At 39.3% G+C, this 22,688-nt stretch overlaps 1 protein-coding gene across 1 annotated transcript; it reads right to left on the bottom strand.

Annotated features, from left to right (window-relative positions):
• Window positions 1–9,207: 9,207 nt before the first annotated feature.
• LOC141198723 (uncharacterized) lies at window positions 9,208–22,435 on the bottom strand. The gene is made up of 6 exons (XM_073663142.1): window positions 22,229–22,435; window positions 21,925–22,101; window positions 21,720–21,843; window positions 17,994–18,091; window positions 17,705–17,795; window positions 9,208–10,506 (listed from the first exon to the last, which is right to left on the bottom strand). The coding sequence occupies exons 1-6, from the start codon at window positions 22,304–22,306 to the stop codon at window positions 9,293–9,295; spliced, it is 1,782 nt and encodes a 593-aa protein (XP_073519243.1). The 5' UTR covers window positions 22,307–22,435; the 3' UTR covers window positions 9,208–9,292.
• Between the last annotated feature and the right edge of the window lie 253 nt (window positions 22,436–22,688).

Genomic DNA, 22,688 nt, shown 5'->3' on the forward strand with positions numbered 1-22,688 from the left:
GTGCAATCGCCTGTACAGAATAGTATGTATCTGGTCCATAAGGCCCAGGGCACAGGGACGTATTATTACTGACCACGTCATAAAGGGTTTGATGACATCACAGTGTCCTATTGAAGCTTCCTGAGATGGTATTTCTGTGCCTTTTTGTTTCGGTTGGTGTTTCCTTTCCTCCTGTGCTGTTTTTTCTTGTTTGTTTCTCTTGTAATAGGAGTTTTTTGGCTCCTGAATAGACTCCAGGTCGGAGTCCTCTGTTGCTCCAGCTGAGGTATCTGGCTCAGAGGAACTAAAGGTGACCTCGTTAGTTGTACGATGCATATTGGGACCATATTTATGGTTTCTGAGGATGGATCTAGGGGATTTGCCGGTTTTGTCCCACATTCCCCACTCATAAACTTGATCTGTGGATTAATTATGGGAATCATGTTATAGTTTTCGTTGTATAATTTCCATGATTTTCTCTTCTGCTTTGCTAATTTTAGCATTGCTTTTATTAATGAAATCTTCAAAGTGGTATTTTATCCCAAAGTCTTTCTTCCAGTGATAATCCCAATAAATTCTTTCAGCAATCCTGGCTTGATCTGACCGGCTGTTATAAATGTGGAGCGCACCGCTGCAAGGCTTGTGACTACGCCCAGAAATCTAAATCATTTATCCTCTTAGCGCCCGAGACAATTTTCACCTTAATGACCAGGCAGAGTTTTTGAAATCTGAACAGTGTCACTTTACGTGGTAATAACTCTGGAACCTCTCAGCGGATCCCAGTGAATCTGAGTTTTTCGTGACACATTTTACTTTATGTTAATGGTAAATTTAAGTCCATATTTTTTGCATTTATTTGTGAAAATATCCGAATTTGAGACAATTTTGAAAATGTTCCAACTTTCAATTTTTATATCCTTAAACCACTTAGTCCTGCTGTACTAAATAATTAATAGACAACATTTCCCATATGTCTACTTTACATCTGCATCATTTTTCAAATGTCATTTTATTTTGTTGGGATATTAGAAGGGTTAAAGGTTTAGCAGCAATTTCTAATATTTTCAAGAAATTTCCAAAACCTGTATCTTTAAGGATTTATTTAGATATAAATGGACTTTGAGGGGCTTATTTATCTGAAACTCCCCGAAAGTGATACCATTTTAAAAACCACACCCCTCAAATGCTTCAAAATTGCTGTCAGGAAACTTTTTTAACCCTTCAGGTGCTACACAGGATTTAATGCAAAGTGGAATTAAAAACTATAAATTTAAATCTTGCTTCTAAAATGTTGCTTTAGCCCCACTTTTTCACTTTACAGGGGATAGCATGATAAAATGGACCCCAAAGTTTGTTATTCAGTTTCTTCTAAACGCACTGATACCCCCATATGTGGTCAGAAACCTCTGTTTGGAAGGGAAGGAGCCCTATTTGAATTTTGGAACACAAATTTGGGTGAAATAAATTGTGGGCATCATGTCGAATTTGCAGGGCGCCCAAAGAGCAGAAACCCCCCACAAGCACAAGTTACCCCATTTTGGAGACTACACACCTCAAGGATTTTATCCAGGGGTATAGTGAGAATTTTGAACCCACAGGTACTACACAGAATTTGATAACATTAGGCCGTCATATTGAAAATTTTCATTTCTTTCACAAAAATGTTATTTTAGCCCCAAATTTATAATTTTCACAATGGATATTAGGAGAAAACGGACCCCATAATTTGTAACTCGATTTCTACTGAACACGATGATACCCTATATGGGGTAAAAAACGTCTGTTTGGGCACATGGCTGGGCTAGAACAGGAAAGCAAACTATTTGTCTGGAATAAATTGAGAATGCCATGTCGCATTTGTAGAGCCCCCGACATGTGAGAACAACAGAAACCCCCCCACAAGAGACCCCTCAATGAATTCATCTACGAGTGCACTGACCATTTTTAACCTGCAAGTGATTTATGAAACTTTACAACATTTAGATGTGAGAACAAAAAACAAAAATGTTTCCACTAAAATACTGTTTTAGCACCAAATTTATAACTTACATGAGGCGTAATGGGGGAAACTGGACCCTACAATTTCTCCCGAATGTGGCAGTACCCCATATGTGGTTGTACACTTCTGTTTGAGCACACAGCAGGGATCGGATGGGAAGGAGTGCTACTTGGCTTTTAACCCCTTTCTGACATTGTCAGTAGTGTTGATCAAACATGTATTGTTAACCCTTTTGGCGAGCAGGCTCGGGTACTCGCCAAGTATTTGCGGTGTGTTCTGCATCTTTGTAAGTGGCGCCGCAGCTGCATGTGTCTCGGTTGTTAAACAGCTGTGACACATGCAGAGATTTCCTGTTTGTTCGGCAATCCCTGCATGTGTCACAGCTGTTTATCAGCCGAGACACATGCAGCTGCGTGTGCAATAATACGTCCGTGTGCCTTAAGCCTTATGGACCAGGTACGTATTATTACGACATGGCGATCAGGCCCGCACATAGGCTGTGAGGGAGCGATCGCAGCCAGGTGTCAGCTGATTCTGCCCGCACTGCTCCTGGCACTTTAACCCCCTAAATGCTGTGATCGGTGCCCGTCTGCTCTTGGATCGGAGATCCCGCACCATCAGCGCAGGGTCCCGATAGTTGCCATGGTGACCCGATGTCATGATGACATCCGGGTCACCAGACACCAGCAAGTTAGTTTGATCATGCGCAGTGCATGATCAAAGTAACGTGCCTGCAGAGCTGACAGGTTATAATATATAACAGTGATCCTGCACTGCTATACATTATAGCTGCGATCAGACAGCAGAAAGTGAAAGTCCCATAGTGGGACTAAGTAAAAAAGTGAAAAAAAAGGTAAAAAAAAGAAAAAAAAAAGTTGTAAAAATTATAAAAAAAAAAAATATTTTTATATATGTATATGTGTGATACATACACACTGTACCTATGAAAAACAAAAACAAAGATAAAACAATAAAAGTAAGCATATTTGGTATCGCCACGTCCAGAACGACCTGACCTATAAAACTGTCTCACTAGTTAATCCTTTTAGTAAACACGGTAAAAATAAAAAACAAAGCAAAAAACGATGCTTTATAATCATACCGCCGACCAAAAAGTGAAATAAAAAGCAAAGAAAAAGACAAATGTAAATAAAAATGGTACTGCTGAAAACTTCATTTTGTCCCACCAAAATCAAGCCACCAAACAGCTCCATCAGCTGAAAAATAAAAAAGTTATAGCTCTCAGAATATAGCGATGCAAAAAAATAATTTTTTTTATAAAATAGTTTTTATTGTGTAAAAGAGCCAAAACATTAAAAAAACTATATAAATGTGGTACCGCTGTAAATTTACTGACCCGAAGAATAAAGCTGCCTTATCAATTTTACCACACGCGGAAAGGCATTAAGAAAAACTAAAAAAAAATTCCTGAATTGTTGGTTTTTGTTTATTCTGCCTCCAAAAAATCGGAATAGAAAGCGATCAAAAAATGTCACGTGCCCGAAAATGATACCAATAAAGACGTCAACTCGTCCTGCAAAAAAAAAGTCCTTACATGACTGTCGGCCAAAATATAGAAAAATTATAGCTATCAAAATATGGCGATTCAAAAACTAATCTTTAAGCGTATTTTAGTGAGTGACAGCTGTCAATCATAAAAACCCGATATGAATCTGGTATAGCTGAAATCGCACCGACCCGAAGAATAAAGTCGTCTAATCACTTATACCGCATGAGGAACAGCGTAAAAAAATAAAATCAATTCTTCACCTGCTGCTGATTTGTTCATTCTGCCTCCCAAAGAATGCAGTAAGGCTCGTCTCACATTTATCCTGCTCTCTGCGCTGAGCGCTTACACCAGGGTTTCTGTGTAAATCTCTGAAATACGTGATTCAGACAGAACCCCCTGCGGAAGACTCCCTGTAATGAGGCAGATGGAGGCAGCATGGACGCCTTCCGGCCTGTGATCCCACGGTGTCACTCTTTTAATTAGATGTGCATAAAAGTGGCTGTAGCCACAGTTTTGTGAACCTCTGAAAAAAAGGATACCGCTAAACAGAGGTCAGAGTAACTCTGCTGCCTCATTTTAGTGAATGGATCCCTCGGAGTAGGGTTAGGGTTGTGTTAGGGTTAGGATTATGGTTAGGATTAGGTTTGTGTTAGGTTTGGAATTTTTTCAAAAGTAAAGAAAAAAAATGACGACGATATGGTGATTAGTGTTGAGCACAAGTGCTCGCTACTTGAGTTTGGATCGGGTGCTCGGGCATGCTCTGAGTATCGCGAGTGCTTGGGTGACATGCTCAAGTCTCCGCCCTGCATGTTTCGCGGCTGCTATACAGCCAAAAATAACACGTGGGGATTGCTTGCCATACACATTCCCTTCCGAACCCTGCTGTGCGCCCAAACAGTGGTTTCCCCCCACATATGGGGTATCGGTGTGCTCAGAAGAAAGTGCACAAAGTTTGTGGTCCATTTTTTCCTGTTACCCTTGCGAAAATAAAAAAAATTGGGTCTAAAGTATTTTCTGTCATAAAGGTTCCTCAAAGTCACGTCAAATGTGATGTGGTCCCTAAGAAAAAAGGTTTTGCAAATTATGTTGGAAAAATGGGAAATCGCTGGTCAACTTTTAACCCTTATAACTTTTTAAGAAAAAAAAATTTGGGTTCAAAAATTGTGCTGCTGTAAAGTAGACATGTGGGAAATGTTATTTATTAACTATTTTGTGTGACATATCTCTCTGATTTAAGGGCATGAAAATTAAAATTTCTGATTTTTTCACAAAGTAATTCAAGTCATATTGAAGAAATTGTAACACTATCATGAAATACAATATGTCATGAAAAAATAATCTCAGAATCAGTGGGATCCGTTGAAGCGTTCCAGAGGTATTACATAATAAAGTGACAGCGGTCAGAAATGTAAAAATTGGCCTGGTCATTAACGTGCAAACCACGTTCGGGGGTAAAGGGGTTAACATAACAAAAATTGAACGGAGCAAATAATATATATCAAACCAAAGGAAAGTATCTACGTATCTGACAATTGTCTAGTACCAATAATATGGTGACATATCTATGCTAGGATATGAATGGCAGATCATTTGGGAATAATCAGAAACCCAAAGCAGAAACACCAAACATGAGTTTGGTCAAAAACCTTTATTTCACAAGCAATTGGTTACATGGTGGCACTGCAGAAGCGGGTGCCCACACTACATAAAATACAGTGATTGTATAATACACAAACAGTTATATATGTACAGTAGGTGATATCCAGAAGTCTATTGATCCTATCCTGAACATTATTATTGGAGAGTTTGGTGAATGGTCAGGACTGTCCATTAATTGGGATAAGTCGGTTATTCTACCATTTGATGATATCCCTAATTCCAGCATATTAGAACATACACGAATACAAACGGTTGAGAAATTCTAATACCGAGTATAAGTATAACAAAAAGATCTCCGGATTACATTGCACTGAATCTATATCTTCTTCTGGAAAAGTTTAACCCCTTTCCAAACTTCTGTTTAATAGTACGCACAAGGTAGTGACCCCCGGTTCAGCACGGGCTCCGGGACATGTCAGCTGATTTATACAGCTGACGTGCCCACAACAGCCGCGGGTAGAATCACGTTCTATTCGCAGCTGTCAACTAGTTAAATGTCGCTGTCAATCTCTGACACCGGCATTTAACTCGCACTTCCGGGAAGCGCGTTATTAGCGCTGCCCATCGGTGGCCCCGTCTCATGATTGCGGGTCACCGATGGGTTGGCATGAAAACCCGGGGTCTTCAGGAGACCCCTGTGGTTGTCATTTCTAGATTGCTATGAGCACCGCCCAGTGGTCGGTGCTCATAGCAAGAGAGCATTTCTGCTGCATACAAGGGATCTGCTCGTCCTCTGTATGCAGCAGAGCCGATCAGGCAAGTGCTGCTTCTAGAAAACACTTTGGCCAGCATTTTGAAAACAACGGATAGGTGGTGTGGAGGGGATACCACTCACACCCCATAACCACAAAACAGCGCCTACTCAAAAAATCTATGAAAAAACGAAGAGGGCAAATGAGCATAAATAAGCTTTATTATTAAAAATTATTTTAAACAGTATCAAAAATATAAAGACAATGTGTAGACTTGCGGATCATAAATCCCACCATATCCTTAGACCCATGGAAAAGTAAAGGACTAGGTACCTAAACAGTACATCACAGATTGAGATGAAAAAATATAGGCACAAAAGTAAATAACTATAAATAGGCATGGGTCCCCTAAGGAATGGAGTCCTAGGGGGAACCATGAAGATACGCTAACATCACAGGATGGGCTCAGGTCAGTGACTGAGGTATGACACTTCACCTAGAGATACCATCCAGAAAAATTTAGATAGAGAGTAGGTAAAAGGAAGGAGATGGGAAAAAGGAGAAGGCGGGAAAGGTGGTACAAGCAAACATTGAAAGTACTAAACAGTAAAATGGGGGTCAGGTCAATTAGGTAAGAAATGTATCTTTGAATTCATCATATAATATATCACCAACATGACCAAAATGACTCACCCAAGAAGGTACAGAATGGTGCTTGTAAGGGGGACAGAGGAGGGCTGGTTGCTCCCGTCAGAACAGGCCTCGACGCGCGTTTCGCGACTGCTTTCTCAAGAGGCATGTGCTGCTTCTAGTCTCCCATGGAGACTATTGAAGTAAGCAAAAAGTGTAAAAAAATGTTTTTAAAAATATTAAAAAAAATAAAAAAATATATAAAAGTTTAAATCACCCCCCTTTCGCCCCATTCAAAATAAAATAAAAAAAACCCCACATACACATATTTGGTATCGCCACGTTCAGAATCGCCTGATCTATCAATATAAAAAAAGAATTAATCCAATCGGTAAACGGCGTAACGAGAAAAAAATTCTAAACGCCAGAATTAAGTTTTTTTGGTTGCCGCAACATTGCAATAAAATGCAATTAACGGACGATCAAAACATCGGATCTACCCCAAAATAGTATCAATAAAAACATCAGCTCAGTGTGCAAAAAATCAGCCCTTACCCGGCCTCATATCCCAAAAAATGGAGACGCTAAGGGTCTCGGAAAATAGCGCCTTTTTTTAATTATTATTTATTTATTTATTTTTAGCAAACTTTGGATTTTTTTCACCACTTAAATAAAAAAGAACCTATTCATGTTTGGTGTCTACAAACTCGTAATGAGAATAATAATGGCAGCTCAGTTTTAGCATTCAGCGAACGTGGTAAAAAAAACAAACAAAAATAAAAACAACTGTGGAATTGCACTTTTTTTGCAATTTCACGACACTTGGAATTTTTTTTCCCGTTTACCAGTACACGATATGGTAAAACCAATGGCGTTATTCAAAAGTACAACTTGTCCCCCCCAAAAAAGCCCTCACATGGCCATATTGCCCGAAACATAAAAAAGTTATGGCTCTGGGAACAAGGTGGGCAAAAAACAAAAATGCAAAAACAGAAAATCCCAAGGTCATTAAGGGGTTAAAGAGAAAATCAATGCGTAGTGGAGATTACCATTATTGGCTGTAGGAAGAGGGAACTTATCAATAATGATATTGATGCCCCAACTCTCATACATTCTGCATAATGCCCCTATTTGGATCCATAATTCCCATTTTCAGAAAATTCATAGCAAGTTTTGTTCTCTTATATCAAAAAGAAATCGGCTAGGATAAAATGTGAATAACTACAAAGTGACAAGGAATCTGGTGGATTGGCGATTCCTAATGCACTAATACATTATATTGCAACATTAGGGAGGGTGGCAAAGCGCTGCAAACCCAAATAGGATTAAGGGGTTAAGTACCTCAGGACACCGTGGAATATTCCTATTCATATAGTGGAACTGAATGACCTCGCACACAAGAAATCACTGTACCCTACACTTGCTCTACTCTACAAGGTCTGGGATAGGGGTAAAGATATAATGGAAATAGGAGACTGCAATGAATCTACACCTATATGGTTTAATAATAAATATACAGAGGTCTATAAATTAGAGGGATTCCGGAGTTGGGTGGATAAAGGAATATATACGATATAAAACATATATAACATATATATGATATAAAACACATTGTCTGAGGGGATACTTAAGTGCTTTGATCAATTAAGGGGGAATTTGGGTTGACAAATAAACAATTCTATGAATATCTACAGTTTCGGCATTAATTTAATGCACAATCAAGATGGACGCCCTTTTGGGTAGAAAATAATACTTTTGTTAAGTTGGTATTAGAGAAGGGAAATACTAAGGGTCGTATTTCTGATATTTACTGAATCCTTCTTGATAATTATTTAAAAATATTTCCTTCTCCAGCTAGACAAAAATGGATGGAGATATAGGTCCAATTTCTGAGGATCAATGGGGAGCGGTATTAGACCTGGTTCCCCAATTATCTTTACATGAGGCTCAGAGATTTCCCCAGATCATATTAATACACAGGAAATATAAGACGCCTAGATTCCTATGTAACATAGGATACTGGACTGCTGCTGAATGTCCAAGATGTAACATGGATGCTGCGGGCCTATTACATCCGCTATGGGAATGCCGGGAGTTAGGTAAATACTGGAAAGGAGTTCTGTCTATTATAAAGAGGGTATATAAAATAGATATTCAACCAGACCCAAAAAATGCCTATTAGGTATATTAGAGGATGATATGGAATTTAACCCAATTTCAATAGGGATTTCACATATTTTATTTCAAGCTAGGAAACATATTGCATCCAAATGGATTAACCCCTCACGTCCAGAAATTAGTGAATGCAAAAATAGGATAAATAATATTATCAGATTAGAAAAAAGGGTATATAAAAAACAAAACTCAATGAATAAATTAGAGAAAATATGGGGCTTATGGTTGGATACACCTAGAATGCCATCAAGGGGGTTATTGTTGGAGAGACAATGACTTATGGGGGAGGGGGCTAATGGCGAGGTCTAATGTTTCATTGTAATGTGTATTGGAATTCCCTAACATGTGGTATGGGTAATATAGCACACCTATATGTGTATAGGATTATAATGTTTATTACAATATTATGGTTATATAAGATTTCAAGAATGTGGAATGTTAATTGTAAGATATAGTAACTGCAAGTTATCAGATGGTAATGGGGAAGCTGAAAGGATATATAGGAGAGATGCATGTATGTCATCCCTATGGTATGTTATTTTTTTATTGTATGTACTGGTTTCTTGTTTTGAAAAAAAAAAAAAAAAAAAAAAAAACCTAATGAAAAAAATCTCAATAAAAATTTATTGGATTGAAAAAAAAAAAAGATTAGAAAAAAGGCTTCTCCCCTGTGTGAGTTCTCTGGTGATTAACCAAAGCTGATTTATGGTTAAAACATTTCCCACATTCTGAACATGAAAAAGGCTTCTCCCCTGTGTGGATTCTCTGGTGATTAACCAAAGCTGATTTATGGTTAAAACATTTCCCACATTCTGAACATGAAAATGGCTTCTCCCCTGTGTGAGTTCTCTGGTGTCTATTAAGATGTGATTTATGGTTAAAACATTTCCCACATTCTGAACATGAAAAAGGCTTCTCCCCTGTGTGGATTCTCTGGTGATTAACCAAAGCTGATTTATGGTTAAAACATTTCCCACATTCTGAACATGAAAATGGCTTCTCCCCTGTCTGGGTTCTCTGGTGCTTATTAAGATGTGATTTATGGTTAAAACATTTCCCACATTCTGAACATGAAAAAGGCTTCTCCCCTGTGTGGGTTCTCTGGTGCTTATTAAGATGTGATTTATGGTTAAAACATTTCCCACATTCTAAACATGAAAAAGGCTTCTCCCCTGTGTGAGTTCTTTGGTGATTAACAAGATTTGATTTCTGGGTAAAACATTTCCCACATTCTGAACAGGAAAAAGGCTTCTCCCCTGTGTGAGTTCTCTGATGCTTAATCAAAACTGATTTTTGGTTAAAACATTTCCCACATTCTGAACAAGAAAAAGGCTTCTCCCCTGTGTGGGTTCTCTGGTGACTAACAAGACCTGATTTAAGTTTAAAACATTTCCCACATTCTGAACATGAAAAAGGCTTCTCCCCTGTGTGGGTTCTCTGGTGACGAACAAGATCTGATTTAATGTTACAACATTTCCCACATTCTGAACATGAAAAAGGCTTCTCCCCTGTGTGGGTTCTCTGGTGATTAACAAAAACTGATTTCTGGTTAAAACATTTTCCACGTTTGGAATAAAAAAATCTATTATCCATTGTGTGTATGTTTTGATGTTTAAGAATATGCTTTTTGAGGGTAAAACTGTTTCCATTTTCTGAATGTGAAAATGATTTCTTTCCTTTAGGAGAAGTTTGTTTTGTAATGCTTATTTTATTTTGATTTTCCTTAGTAGTCGGTAATGAATCAGAAGATAGGACCTGTTTCATAGAAGAAGTAATGATATTCACTTCAATTGTATCCTGTGGGATCTCAAGATCATCCAATTTAAAAATCTTCTGTCCCTCTGATCTCCCGGTACAGTCATCTGCCAAGAAAAAAAACAATTATTAATTTTGAATAAAATATCCTTGAAATTTATATTTTTTAACATTTCTACTTAAAATGTCTAAACAAACACATCCCTGGGCTACATGCTAATCCAGGGAAATGAAGAGATATATGCTCACGTTTAAATATCAATTTTATTAGACACAAATCTAAAAAATAGAGGAATATTTAAACTTGAGCATATATCTCTTCATTTCCCTGGACTAGCATGTAGCCCAGAGATGTGTTTGTTAGATTGATTTAGAAGTGGTATGCAATCTTTATTTATTTGTCTATGGGATTCTTGTGTTAATTGTACTTAAAATGTCTGTAGAAATGGCAAGTTATTGACAGAATGACAGTTCACAGTCTAATAGAAAACCTCATAGGATGAACCAGTAGAGCGTGGTGTCCAACTGTTTGTTCATTCTGCCTCCAAAATATGGAATAAGAAGCCATCAAAAAATGTTATGTAGGGAAAAATGATACCAATAAAAACTTCTACTCATCTCACAAAAAACAAGTCCCCACTCAGGTCAAACAGAGGTTTCCACATTATTAGTGGCTCAAAGGCTCTTTAGAATCAACATGGCTTCCATAAACCAATCCAGCAAAATCCGCTCTCCCGAAGTCAAATCCACCCTCGCTTCTGAGCCTTGCAGTGTGCCCAAACAACATTTAGCATCCATGTATTCGTCATTACTATAGTGAGAAGAAGCCACTTAATTTACGGTGTGTGTCTCCTGGAGCACAATCTGGGCACTATGTGTTTGGTAAAAAATGGCCAATGTGCAATTTTTTCTCTCCAACATCCACTGCGTGCTAATTTTCAGAAAGTGCGTGTGAAGACAAAATAATCGAAACTCCTATAGATTAATTCACTGTGAGTTATAATTTCCAAAATGAAGTCACTTTATGGGGATTTCTACTGCTTTTGTTTTCTGACATTTTGTCATATTAGGGCTTCTGCAAATGGTGGGTCCCATCTCCTCTGGTATCTGCTCCTGTGACGTCTGCTTCTGTCACCATGAGCCGCCTTATTCATCCTGCAAGAGGCGCTGGTGATGAAGGAGACGTCAGAACCAGAAGCTCTGGGTGGCGCAGGCTCTGTCCAGCCATTAGGATTCGGGTGCCTGTGACCTGTTGAATCATAGAATCATAGAATGGTAGAGTTGGAAGGGACCTCCTGGGTCATCTGGTCCAACCCCCTGCTCAAAGCAGGATTCACTAAATCATCTCAGACAGATGTCTGTCCAGCCTCTGTTTGAAGACGTCCATTGAAGGGGAACTCACCACCTCTCGTGGCAGCCTGTTCCACTCATTGATCACCCTAACTGTCAAAAAGTTTTTTCTAATATCTAATCTGAGTCTCCTCCCATTTAGTTTCATCCCATTGCTTCTAGTCTTTCCTTGTGCAAATGAGAATAAAGATGATCCTTCTACAATGTGACAGCCCTTGACATATTTGTATACAGCTATTAAGTCTCCTCTCAGTCTTCTTTTTTGCAAGCTAAACATTCCCAAATCCTGCAACCGTTCCTCATAGGACATGGTTTGCAGACCAGTCACCATTCTGGTCGCTCTTCTCTGAACTTGCTCCAGTTTGTCTATGTCTTTTTTAAAATGTGGTGCCCAAAACTGTACACAGTATTCCAGATGAGGTCTGACCAAAGAGGAGTAAAGACCGATAATGACTTCACGTGATCTAGACTGTATGCTTCTGTTAATACATCCCAAAATTGTATTTGCCTTTTTTGCTGCTGCATCACACTGTTGACTCATGTTCAGTCTATGATCTATTAGTATACCTAAGTCTTTTTCACATGTACTGTTGCTTAGCTCTATTCCTCCCATTCTGTATATGCTTTTTTCATTTTTATTGCCCAGATGTAGTACTTTGCATTTTTCCCTGTTAAAAACCATTCTGTTGGTTGCTGCCCACTGCTCCAGTTTATTTAGGTCTTTTTGAATCCTCTCTCTCTCTTCTCTAGTATTAGCTATCCCTCCTAGCTTTGTGTCATCAGCAAATTTAATCAGTTTACCCTCAATTCCTTCATCTAAATCATTGATAAAGATGTTGAACAATACAGGTCCCAGGACGGAGCCCTGTGGTACCCCACTTGAGACATTCATCCAGCTGGATGTGAAGCCATTTACAACCACCCTTTGAGTCCGATCACTAAGCCAGTTATGAATCCACCTAACAGTTGCCTGGTCCATTGCATACTTGGTCATTTTTTCAATAAGGATGGCGTGAGATACTTTGTCAAATGCTTTGCTGAAGTCAAGATATACTATATCTACAGCATTTCCCTGATCCACCCAGTCAGTGATTCTGTCATAGAAGGAAATTAAATTAGTCTGACATGACTTGTTAGTTACAAACCCATGCTGACTCTGGTTAATCACTTCATTCTTATCCAGGTACTTACATACATGTTGTTTAATAATTTGTTCAAAGATCTTTCCTGGTATAGAAGTCAGACTCACCGGCCTATAGTTCCCTGGGTCCACCTTCTTCCCCTTTTTGAAGATAGGAACAACATTTGCTCTTCTCCAGTCTTCTGGGACTTCTCCTGTTCTCCAAGAATTTTCAAAGATTATGGAGAGTGGTTCTAAAATTTCTTCTACGATCTCCTTCAGTACTCTGGGGTGTAATTCATCTGGACCTGGAGACTTGAACTCATTTATGTTAGCTAAATATTCCCTCAAAATCTTTCTGTTTACAGATAACTTGGATTCCTCTATTCCTTTAAAATGACAGTAAAGATCAGTTGATGTTACATTTTCTTTCTGAGAGAAAACAGATGCAAAATAGGAATTAAAAAGTTCGGCCTTCTCAACATCCTCTCTTACCATTTCTCCATTTTCATCCTGTAAAAATCCTATAGCATCTTTGACTTTTCTTTTACTTTTGACATACCCCCAAAATCCTTTTTTATTGCTTTTGACATCTCTTGCCAGCCTTAATTCATTGTCAGCTTTAGCTAACCTGATACGTGCCCTGCAGGATCTGCAGACTGCATTATAATCTTCTTTAGATATGCCTTCCTCTTTCCACTTAATAAACATTTCTTTCTTTCTTTTTAGCATGTGTTTAAGTTCTGTGTTCATCCATCCTGGTTTCCTTAAATGCTTCCCATTCTTCCTACTTTTCGGGATTGTTAACGATTGTGCTTTGAGAATCTCATTTTTAAAAATTTCCCATCCTTCCTGGACATTTTTGTCCTTAAGGACATCCAGCCATTGGATCCCTCCTATTCTCTTTCTGAGTCTCTTAAAATCTGCCTTTCTAAAATCTAACCTTGAAGTTGGAGTCTTCACATGTCTTCCTCCTCTAGTTATCCAAAATTCTATAATAGCATGATCGCTGCCTCCTAGGGTCCCAGCCACCTTTACCTCCTCAACCATTTCCTCCCTGTTTATAAGGATTAGATCCAAAGTAGCAGATCCCCTTGTTTTCTCCCCTACCTTTTGGAAGATAAAGTTGTCAGCAAGAGAGTATAAGAATTTGCTTGACCTGTTAGTTTTACTTGAGAGAGATTCCCAACAAATGTCTGGATAGTTGAAATCTCCCATGACCACTACGTCATATTTTTTGGAGAACTTGGTCATTTGATACATAAAGAGTTCATCCATATCTTCAGCTTGCCCAGGTGGCCTGTAGTAAATGCCTACAATGGTGTCCTTTCCGTTGTTCTCTCCTTGTATTCTTACCCAAACAGTTTCCACAGAACTCCCAGTCTCTGAAGCTTCAATCTCTGTGCAGATATACGCTTTTCTAACATACAATGCGACACCTCCTCCTCGTTTATCAAGTCGGTTTCTTGCAAATAAGTTGTATCCTTTTAGCCTTTTATTCCAATCATGTGTATCGTCCCACCAAGTTTCAGTGATTCCAATGACATCATATTTCTTTTCCTGCATTAGTAGTTCCAATTCTCCTTGTTTGTTGCCCATGCTTTGTGCATTTGTATAAAAACATTTTAGTTTGTGATTGGTTTCTCTTCCTCCCATATTTTTATTATTTAAATTGTTTTGTCTTTGTTCTTCCTTTCCACTTCCAGTAGCAGAGATCTCAATAGTATTTGTCAGCTGTATGGCTTTTTCTGGCCTTTTGCTTCCCTTCCCACATTGTTCTAGTTTAAAGCTCTCCTGATGAGTGTAGCAAGGCGACTTCCAAATACATGTTTTCCAGTCTTCGTAAGGTGCACCCCATCTCTAGCAAGTAGTCCATAGTATAGGTAATTCATTCCATGATCCAGAAATCCAAATCCTTGTTGACGGCACCATCGACATAGCAAGTTGTTCACCTGTAGAATCTTATTCCACCTCATTGTTCCATGGCCATCCACTGGGAGGATGGATGAGAAGACCACCTGCGCTCCCAATTCTTTCACTTTCTTGCCTAATTCTTCAAAGTCACTGCAGATGGTTTCCAGGTCCTTTCTTGCGGTGTCATTTGTCCCCACATGTATTAGCAGGAATGGGTAGTGATCTGTAGGTCTGAAGAGTCTTGATATCCTGTCAGACACATCTGTAATTTTTGCTCCTGGAAGACAGCACATTTCTCTTGAGGTTATGTCTGGTCTGCAGATAGCGTCCTCTGTTCCTCTTAACAGGGAATCCCCCATGACCACCACTCTCCGTTTTTTCTTCACAACATTTTTCTTTCTCCATCCAGGAGGATTCTGAGGGCTTACAAGGTTATTCATTGCTGGCAAAGTCTTATTTTGCTGTATTTGTTCATGGTTCTCCTGCATGAGAGCCTGGTACTGGTTCCTGAGCAGTATGGGTGCTGACTGCCTCTCGATCCTCCTGCTTCTGTGGGTCACATGCTTCCATTCCTCTGTTTCGTCAGGTGCAGTTCGAATTTCTTCTATTTCTGAATCATGAAGAGATAATTCTGCTCTGTCTAAGAACTCTTCACCTTCCTTAATGATTTTCAAGGTAGTTAACCTCTCTTCTAGATTTCGCAACTTTTCCTCCAACAGGGACACAAGCTTGCATTTCTGGCATGTGAAGTTTGGCTTTTCCACTGGCAAGTCTGTGAACATGTAGCAGGATATGCAGCTCACCAAATGGCTCCTGGACTCTTCCATGTTCTTACTGTTAATGTTCTGAAAACAGTGAAAAAAGCTTAAAAAAAAAGGCCTCAAAATGCCTGCCGGCGCGCGGTTTACCAATGTCCTCTTTTCAGCTCCAACAGCCAAAATCCAGTGTTCTTTGAGCTCGCGGAGACTCTTCACTTACCCCAAAATGCAGTGGGAATATGCAAATTATCTCGTCAGGACTCCTCCCCTGGAATCATCCTGTCTGGCAATATGGGTGTGTGAGCGGTCCAGCTGAAGTAATCTACTTCAGCCAATTGGAAAGCACCGCACCCTACTAAAGCTGGAAGCATATTGCTGGAAGCGGCCAGATACAGCCTTGTTCTCCTCTGGGTCAGTCCTCTGTCCTCAGCTCCCGGCTTGTGTATTTGTTTCCTGTTGTGACCCCAGCCTGCTTATTGATTACTCTTGTATCTTCTGATTTTGTATTTTCTCTGACCTCCATGTTCTGACCCGGCTACCTGACTATTCTTCTTCCCATCTCACACCACAGAACAGCAGGTAACACTGTGGCCCAAGCTTAGGGGTCTCTGTGTAAGTCCAGATCCATGTAGAGGGGTTAAATGGTGATGAGCAAGACAATCCCTGGTATCTAGAAAATGGAGTAGATAGCGCCAAGCCTGTTCGTGGTAGCCATCTTTTTAGATGCCAGGTGACCATGAACAGTGCCCCCAATACATTGTGTCTGCAAACTATTCCAGCAAGATCTGCATTCAAATAGCTAAATGGCGCTCCTTCCCTTCTTAACCAGCCATGTGCCCAGACAGAAGTGTACAGCTGTATATAGGGGATTGTCAGATTCAAGAGAAGCTGGAAAATAATTTGTAAGGTCCATTTGTTTCCTATTATCATTTGTGAAGAATCTCAAAGTTATCACCACATAAAGTGACAAGTTAGATTAGAAAAATGGGACCTGATTAACAACACAAAACTGGCTGCAGGAAGGGGTTAAATCAGAATATTTTGGGCACCAACTACTGTAGTCAAAAACTGTGAGTATAGACAATAACACATCTATTGAAATGATCAATCTCAACAGTCTTCATCAGTAATAAATGAGTAACTAATGGTGAAACCTCTCTGGGGTAATTGGAGTATGGGGCTCGGGGGCTCTTGGCAATCTAAACTATCGTAAGGGACAATATTTTCTATCAGATGAGTTTCAAGAAGAAAAAATAGACATTCAAAGAGAACTTTTTATAATAGTGCAGAGCTGAGGTGTCTTAAATTTAGATCTCGGACATTTTGAAAAAGCAATGGAGAACTTTTTTCAAAGACTACCAGGGTATTAGAGTCTCACATAAGTGAGGCCGGCCGATCCCACCACAACCTGTAAAAAAAAAAAATGTATTCTATGTTGGATCCCTAACAACAAAGTATGTTTGAAGGGAGACCTCCAACACTAAACTGGAGTTTAGAGAAAGTATTAGCGCCCCCATTTCAGGAGAGACTGTGCAGTAATCTGAATTCCTTAGGATCGAAAACATAATGGAATTTATGACGTTGAGTGAATCCATGAAACCAGGGCTCGAGCCATGCCAACACATCTCCTGCAGGCGTGAGTAAATGTATATTACAGCCATCAGCCACGCACAGCTTAGAGATATATCATGGCACAGGTGTAATGTTTTCTGTATAGTTTATCACAATCCTGTTTGAAGTTAGATTTTAAATAAATTTTAAAGTTTAGATAAAAGGAAACTCTGTTGTGATTGCATCATTACCCTCCGCTTTCTCTTACAGGCCCATCATAATATTTTACTTCAAGTGATTTTCTCACTTGTCAGCACATTCTACGTGCGCTGTCATTTGGCTTTATAGTTTACAGATCTGGGCAGGTAACGGTCAGCGTCTCCTAATCCCACGGGGTAGGTGGAGCCTTCAGGTTGTAAGTTCTACAGAACAGGGCTTTCATAATTCACAAAGTCATTTGAACATTTTCAGATGGAGGCGAATGTTATGCTCCAGCGGCAAAATGGTGATCACACGATTGTGATACAGCCGGACTACCGAACTGATAAAGCAGCCACAGCCGGTGACTGAGAAGAATCTGTGACTTCTCTGCATTTAGTGGTTACTACTCACCTGGGTAGTCATATGTAGGAATCTCTTCTTTACACCGCTCATCACCCCTCACATATGTCTCTGTAGTATTAATATGGGTCAGATCTTCACGCTGAAACAAATATTGTAAAAGTCACAGACAGGTGGAGAAGTCCCATCTATGATCAGCTCTAATCCTGCCATCTCCACCATTCTCATTACACAAGTATAAAACATATAATACTGGTGGATAAAACAAGACTGAGCACAAGACCTTCACAGCCGTCTACACATCATAGGGGAGATCTCATGACACCTTCTCTCCATCTACCTGATGATCCTGAGGAACATTGGGATCTTCTTGTTTACAGTCCTGTGGAAGATGAGGATGGGGACATCTCTCTGGTGTTGTCCTCTTACTGGATTCATCTGGAGGAAACACATACAGAGACTGAATTCATTCTTTACATACGAGTCATTCCATGTCAAGTGGACCAGTGGTCCCCACTCGACCTTCTCCGATTTTGCTGAAAATTTATAAGGGTGTACATGTATGTTTGAAAAGAGGTTCTGTACATTTTTAGGGCCAGTTCTCAAATACATTGGGCACTGTTGACCTTTCACTGGAGGTTCCACCAAGCCTGCGGCTTCAGCTAAGTGGATTTTGCAAACTTTGGCACATAGCCATTAGAGTTCTATACTGGCTATGATGCTGAAATTTGCCATACTAGCTCAACTTTTGCTGCTAAATACGATAAAATTATTACCGGCTATGATAAAACAATATTTCGGCCGCAATTTTGTGTCAAAGTAGCTTGTAAAACGCGTCGCATAAAATTTATGCCAAACTTTGCCCATATATAACTCAAGACCATAAACCAATAGTAACTGGTGCTTTGCCCTGTACACAAAACATCTACATGACTTTGCATTGCTGCAATATCACGGTCAAATCATATGTATTTGTGGAAATATTCACACCCACATATGATGAAAAACTTAAAAAAAAACGAATTTTACCTATTTTTAGGTCAAATTTCTCAAAAAGGGTACCCCTAAAATGTATTAATTCTGATATCATTAGAAAGAGCACATTTTTATCTACAAGGATCATTGTTTTTTTTTTGGAGTCTCTCAGTTTAAGAAAAGAAAAATGCCACTGAACATGGTGTTATTTATTAATAAGCAATGAATGGTAACTGCACTATTCAAACCCTTGCGTTGGTCCATGGTGGTTATACCACAACCAATTCCCTAAGAATTGGTATTATAATCCTATTAAGAATTGTAATAATGCTGTCTTGAAATCAGCATTGTGGTGGCACAAGTTGAGAAAATTTTTGAAATTTTTGTACTGGGCTGCAGATCCATTGCTGAAGTAGTGGATATGACGAATCCCATAGATGAGAGTCTTGAGATACTCCACAATTACTGTTAAGAAAGTGTGGACTGCAACTGTGTCATGTCGTGAGCAATCACTGATTATGCACAAGCTGATGTTCTGCGCAGCTTCACCATTTAACTCCTTGAAGTAAATTACAAATGGGTGTACTGTAGCTTGACTATTTTCCCAGTGGAAACCTTGAATGGCATCTTGAACAATAAATGAGTAATTTTCAGCAAAGTCCATAAGGATCACAAGCTCTCCAGGTCTCAGATTTTCCTTCAACGATTTTAAATAGCTACTTTGATGCTTGGCGATGTAGTGATGGCTACAAAGTTTAAAAATTTTCAAAACCAATTCTTCAATGAAATCTTCTATAGTCAGTTGTTTGGTATCAAGCGTGTCTTGATCAGTGTGAATCCATTGTTTGAACTCAATAATATCTTCAGGGTCACTGTTGACAAACACATTGACTAGCATACAGCATTTATCACAACGGCCAAGCATACAGTCCTTGGATTCAATTCCACAGACCATTTTGCATATGAGCTCTTTGTAGTCATCATTGATTGGGCATGCTGCAAGCATTAGTTTGACAGTTTGGTGAATGGTACACACACAAATGGAATGTGTTCCAGCAGATCCAAAGGTTATGCACCACTTTGGCCGAAGCTCATAAAACTTGGAAAATCCAATTTCAGGGCCATTCCGATCCCGATAGGCAACAAACATTTCCCTCATATTGCTCAGTAATAGTCGCTTTTGCATCTGCTTTTTTTCTCCTGCTATTCGCACTGATACATAGTCTTTTTTACCAGGGCACATTCGACTGAATTCATCATCCTCAAAAAAATGCCTGCACCTTTTTCTTCACTTCCTCAGAAACTTTCCTGCCACACTTGATTCTAGGTAAGGCTAAGATCCCATGTTCACATTTAAGCTTTCGAGCTTGTTTGACCATTCGTTCAGAGACACCGAATTCATCTGATATAGCCTTAATGGACCAACTTTTAGGTGCCAATGTCAAGATTTGGACCTTTTCTGCCCGACTGGACACCTGCAGCTTTTGCTTCAAATCTGCCAAAAGGTGATTGTAATCCAGACACATTTTGCACTGTGCTGTTTTTGTTTGCTCAATGTCTTTCGGCTCAAGCCCTCCAATTGAAGCAATCTTGCTAGAAAATGCATTTTGTACCTGGCTTATCTTTCTCCTTGCATATCCAAGTGAATCCCGCTGGCTTACCCGTGGATATTTCAGAGGAGAGATGCCAATGGATGTTAAGCTTGAATTTAGACTTTCAGGAGAACATTCCATTCCATCTGGATCTGATTCAGAGGAAACTGGATCAGCTGATTTTTTCCTGTTAGCAAATTCTTTTCGACATGATGCACACATCTTCTGGCCAGGCTTCACATCATTCTTTGTAAATTCGTTCAACTGGTCAGCTGCTAACAAATTGATAGCTCGCAAATTCTTTTTGGTGTTATGACCTTTCTTCCCAAAAGGATTGCAACACGATTTTTGCAAATGCTCATATTTGGTCAAGAATGAAGCTTCATGGTGTAAACAGATTTGTGAATGTTCGTCAAAATTTAGTCCCACTCGTCGACCCAGCAATTTCTGTTCATCCAATCCAAAGCTTGTAAACAATTTCAACTCATCCTTGCTATGGGTGAATGTCTTAAGGTGGCACTTCGAATTGTTCGCAAGGCCGATAGAGCACTGGGCCGATTCTTCATCAATTTCATTCTCCATCGCTAAAAAAGAAATAATATATGCATTAAAATGTAACAATAGTCAATAACTTTTCATAAACAAAAAGGTTTATAGGTTTTTGATTATAATAGACATTACTAGCAACAATACAACTCTGTAACATGTGATAAGAATCTGAAAATCAAACACAAAATCAATGCATTACGCGCATAAATAACACCATGTTCAGTGGCATTTTTCTTTCCTTAAACTGAGAGACTCCAAAAAAAAACCAATGATCCTTGTAGAGAAAAATGTGCTCTTTCTAATGATATCAGAATTAATACATTTTAGGGGTACCCTTTTTGAGAAATTTGACCTAAAAATAGGTAAAATTCGTTTTTTTTAAGTTTTTCATCATATGTGGGTGTGAATATTTCCACAAATACATATGGTTTGACCATGATATTGCAGCAATGCAAAGTCATGTAGATGTTTGGTGTACAGGGCAAAGCACCAGTTACTATTGGTTTTTGGTCTTGAGTTATATATGGGCAAAGTTTGGCATAAATTTTATGCAACGCGTTTTACAAGCTACTTTGACACAAAATTGCGGCCGAAATATTGTTTTGTCATAGCCGGTAATAATTTTATCGTGTTTAGCAGCAAAAGTTTAGCTAGTATGCCAAATTTCAGCATCATAGCCAGTATACAGTAGAACTCTAATGGCTATGTGCCAAAGTTTGCAAAATCCTCTTAGCTGAAGCCGCAGGCTTGGTGGAACCTCCAGTGAAAGGTCAACAGTGCCCAATGTATTTGAGATCTGGCCCTAAAAATTTACAGAACCTCTTTTCAAACATACATGTACATCCGATCGGAGAAGGTCGAGTGGGGACGATTTTTAAAACTGGTCCACTTGATGTGGAATGACCCATACAGATAATTATAGGCCGTGTGTATTTAGTCCTGTCTATTACCTGGTGATGTGAGGGGCTGGGGAACCTCCATCATGACGACCTTGTACAGATCTTTGTGTCCTTCTAAATACTCCCACTCCTCCATGGAGAAATAGACAGCGACATCCTGACACCTTATAGGAACCTGACACATACAATGATACAGTCATCCCCCAATCCTTAATAATGTTACTGTATAATGTCCCAGCATTCCCAGCAGTGTCACCTCTCCAGTCAGCAGCTCAATCATCTTGTAGGTGAGTTCTAGGATCTTCTGGTCATTGATGTCCTCATGTATCAGGGGGTGAGGTGGAGGACCTGTGATTGGGCTCAGGGGTCTTCTCCATCCCTCAGACACAGGGTCCTGACAGCGCTCTCTAGAGGTCTTCACTACTGTGTAATCCTGGTTATGGAGACACATTAATAAATCTCACTACAGACATTTCCAGAGTCCTCACCTCTCCAGTTCTGTCCATCTGTTATTCCCATAGATAGGAATGATGTAATGTGACGTCATCAGAATCTCTCACCTCTCCAGTAAGCCGGAAGAGGATCTCTAGGGTGAGGTGTAATATCCTTTCCGCCATCTTGTCTCTGTCCATATTCATCCTTGATGGGTAAATCAGGAAAATTCTCTTATCTAGAAGATCTTCACTGAGAGGATCTCATATTATAGAGACCTTAACGAGAAGATGATGAGCCGATGTAACATCATAAATATCCGGTGTAATAATACAATTACTGGAGATAATAAGGGGAAACATATGAGAGTTATTATTTTACAGTATTTAGTTTTCTTCTTTACATCTAGTAATAAAACCTATATATTTTAGGCCACAGACAACAAGCAGTTTCTTCCACGGAGTCTGCAGCTGAACACGTTTCTCAAAGACTCATCTTCCATAAAGCTAATTCTCGTCCCATTTACCGACACTGGAATCGGCATTAGCAATACTGCAGGAGATATTCATTACACGTAACATGAGAAAT

The sequence above is a fragment of the Phyllobates terribilis genome, unplaced genomic scaffold (assembly GCF_046119375.1).
Source record: "Phyllobates terribilis strain yellow unplaced genomic scaffold, ASM4611937v1 Scaffold_99__1_contigs__length_5935540, whole genome shotgun sequence".
NCBI lineage: Eukaryota > Metazoa > Chordata > Amphibia > Anura > Dendrobatidae > Phyllobates > Phyllobates terribilis.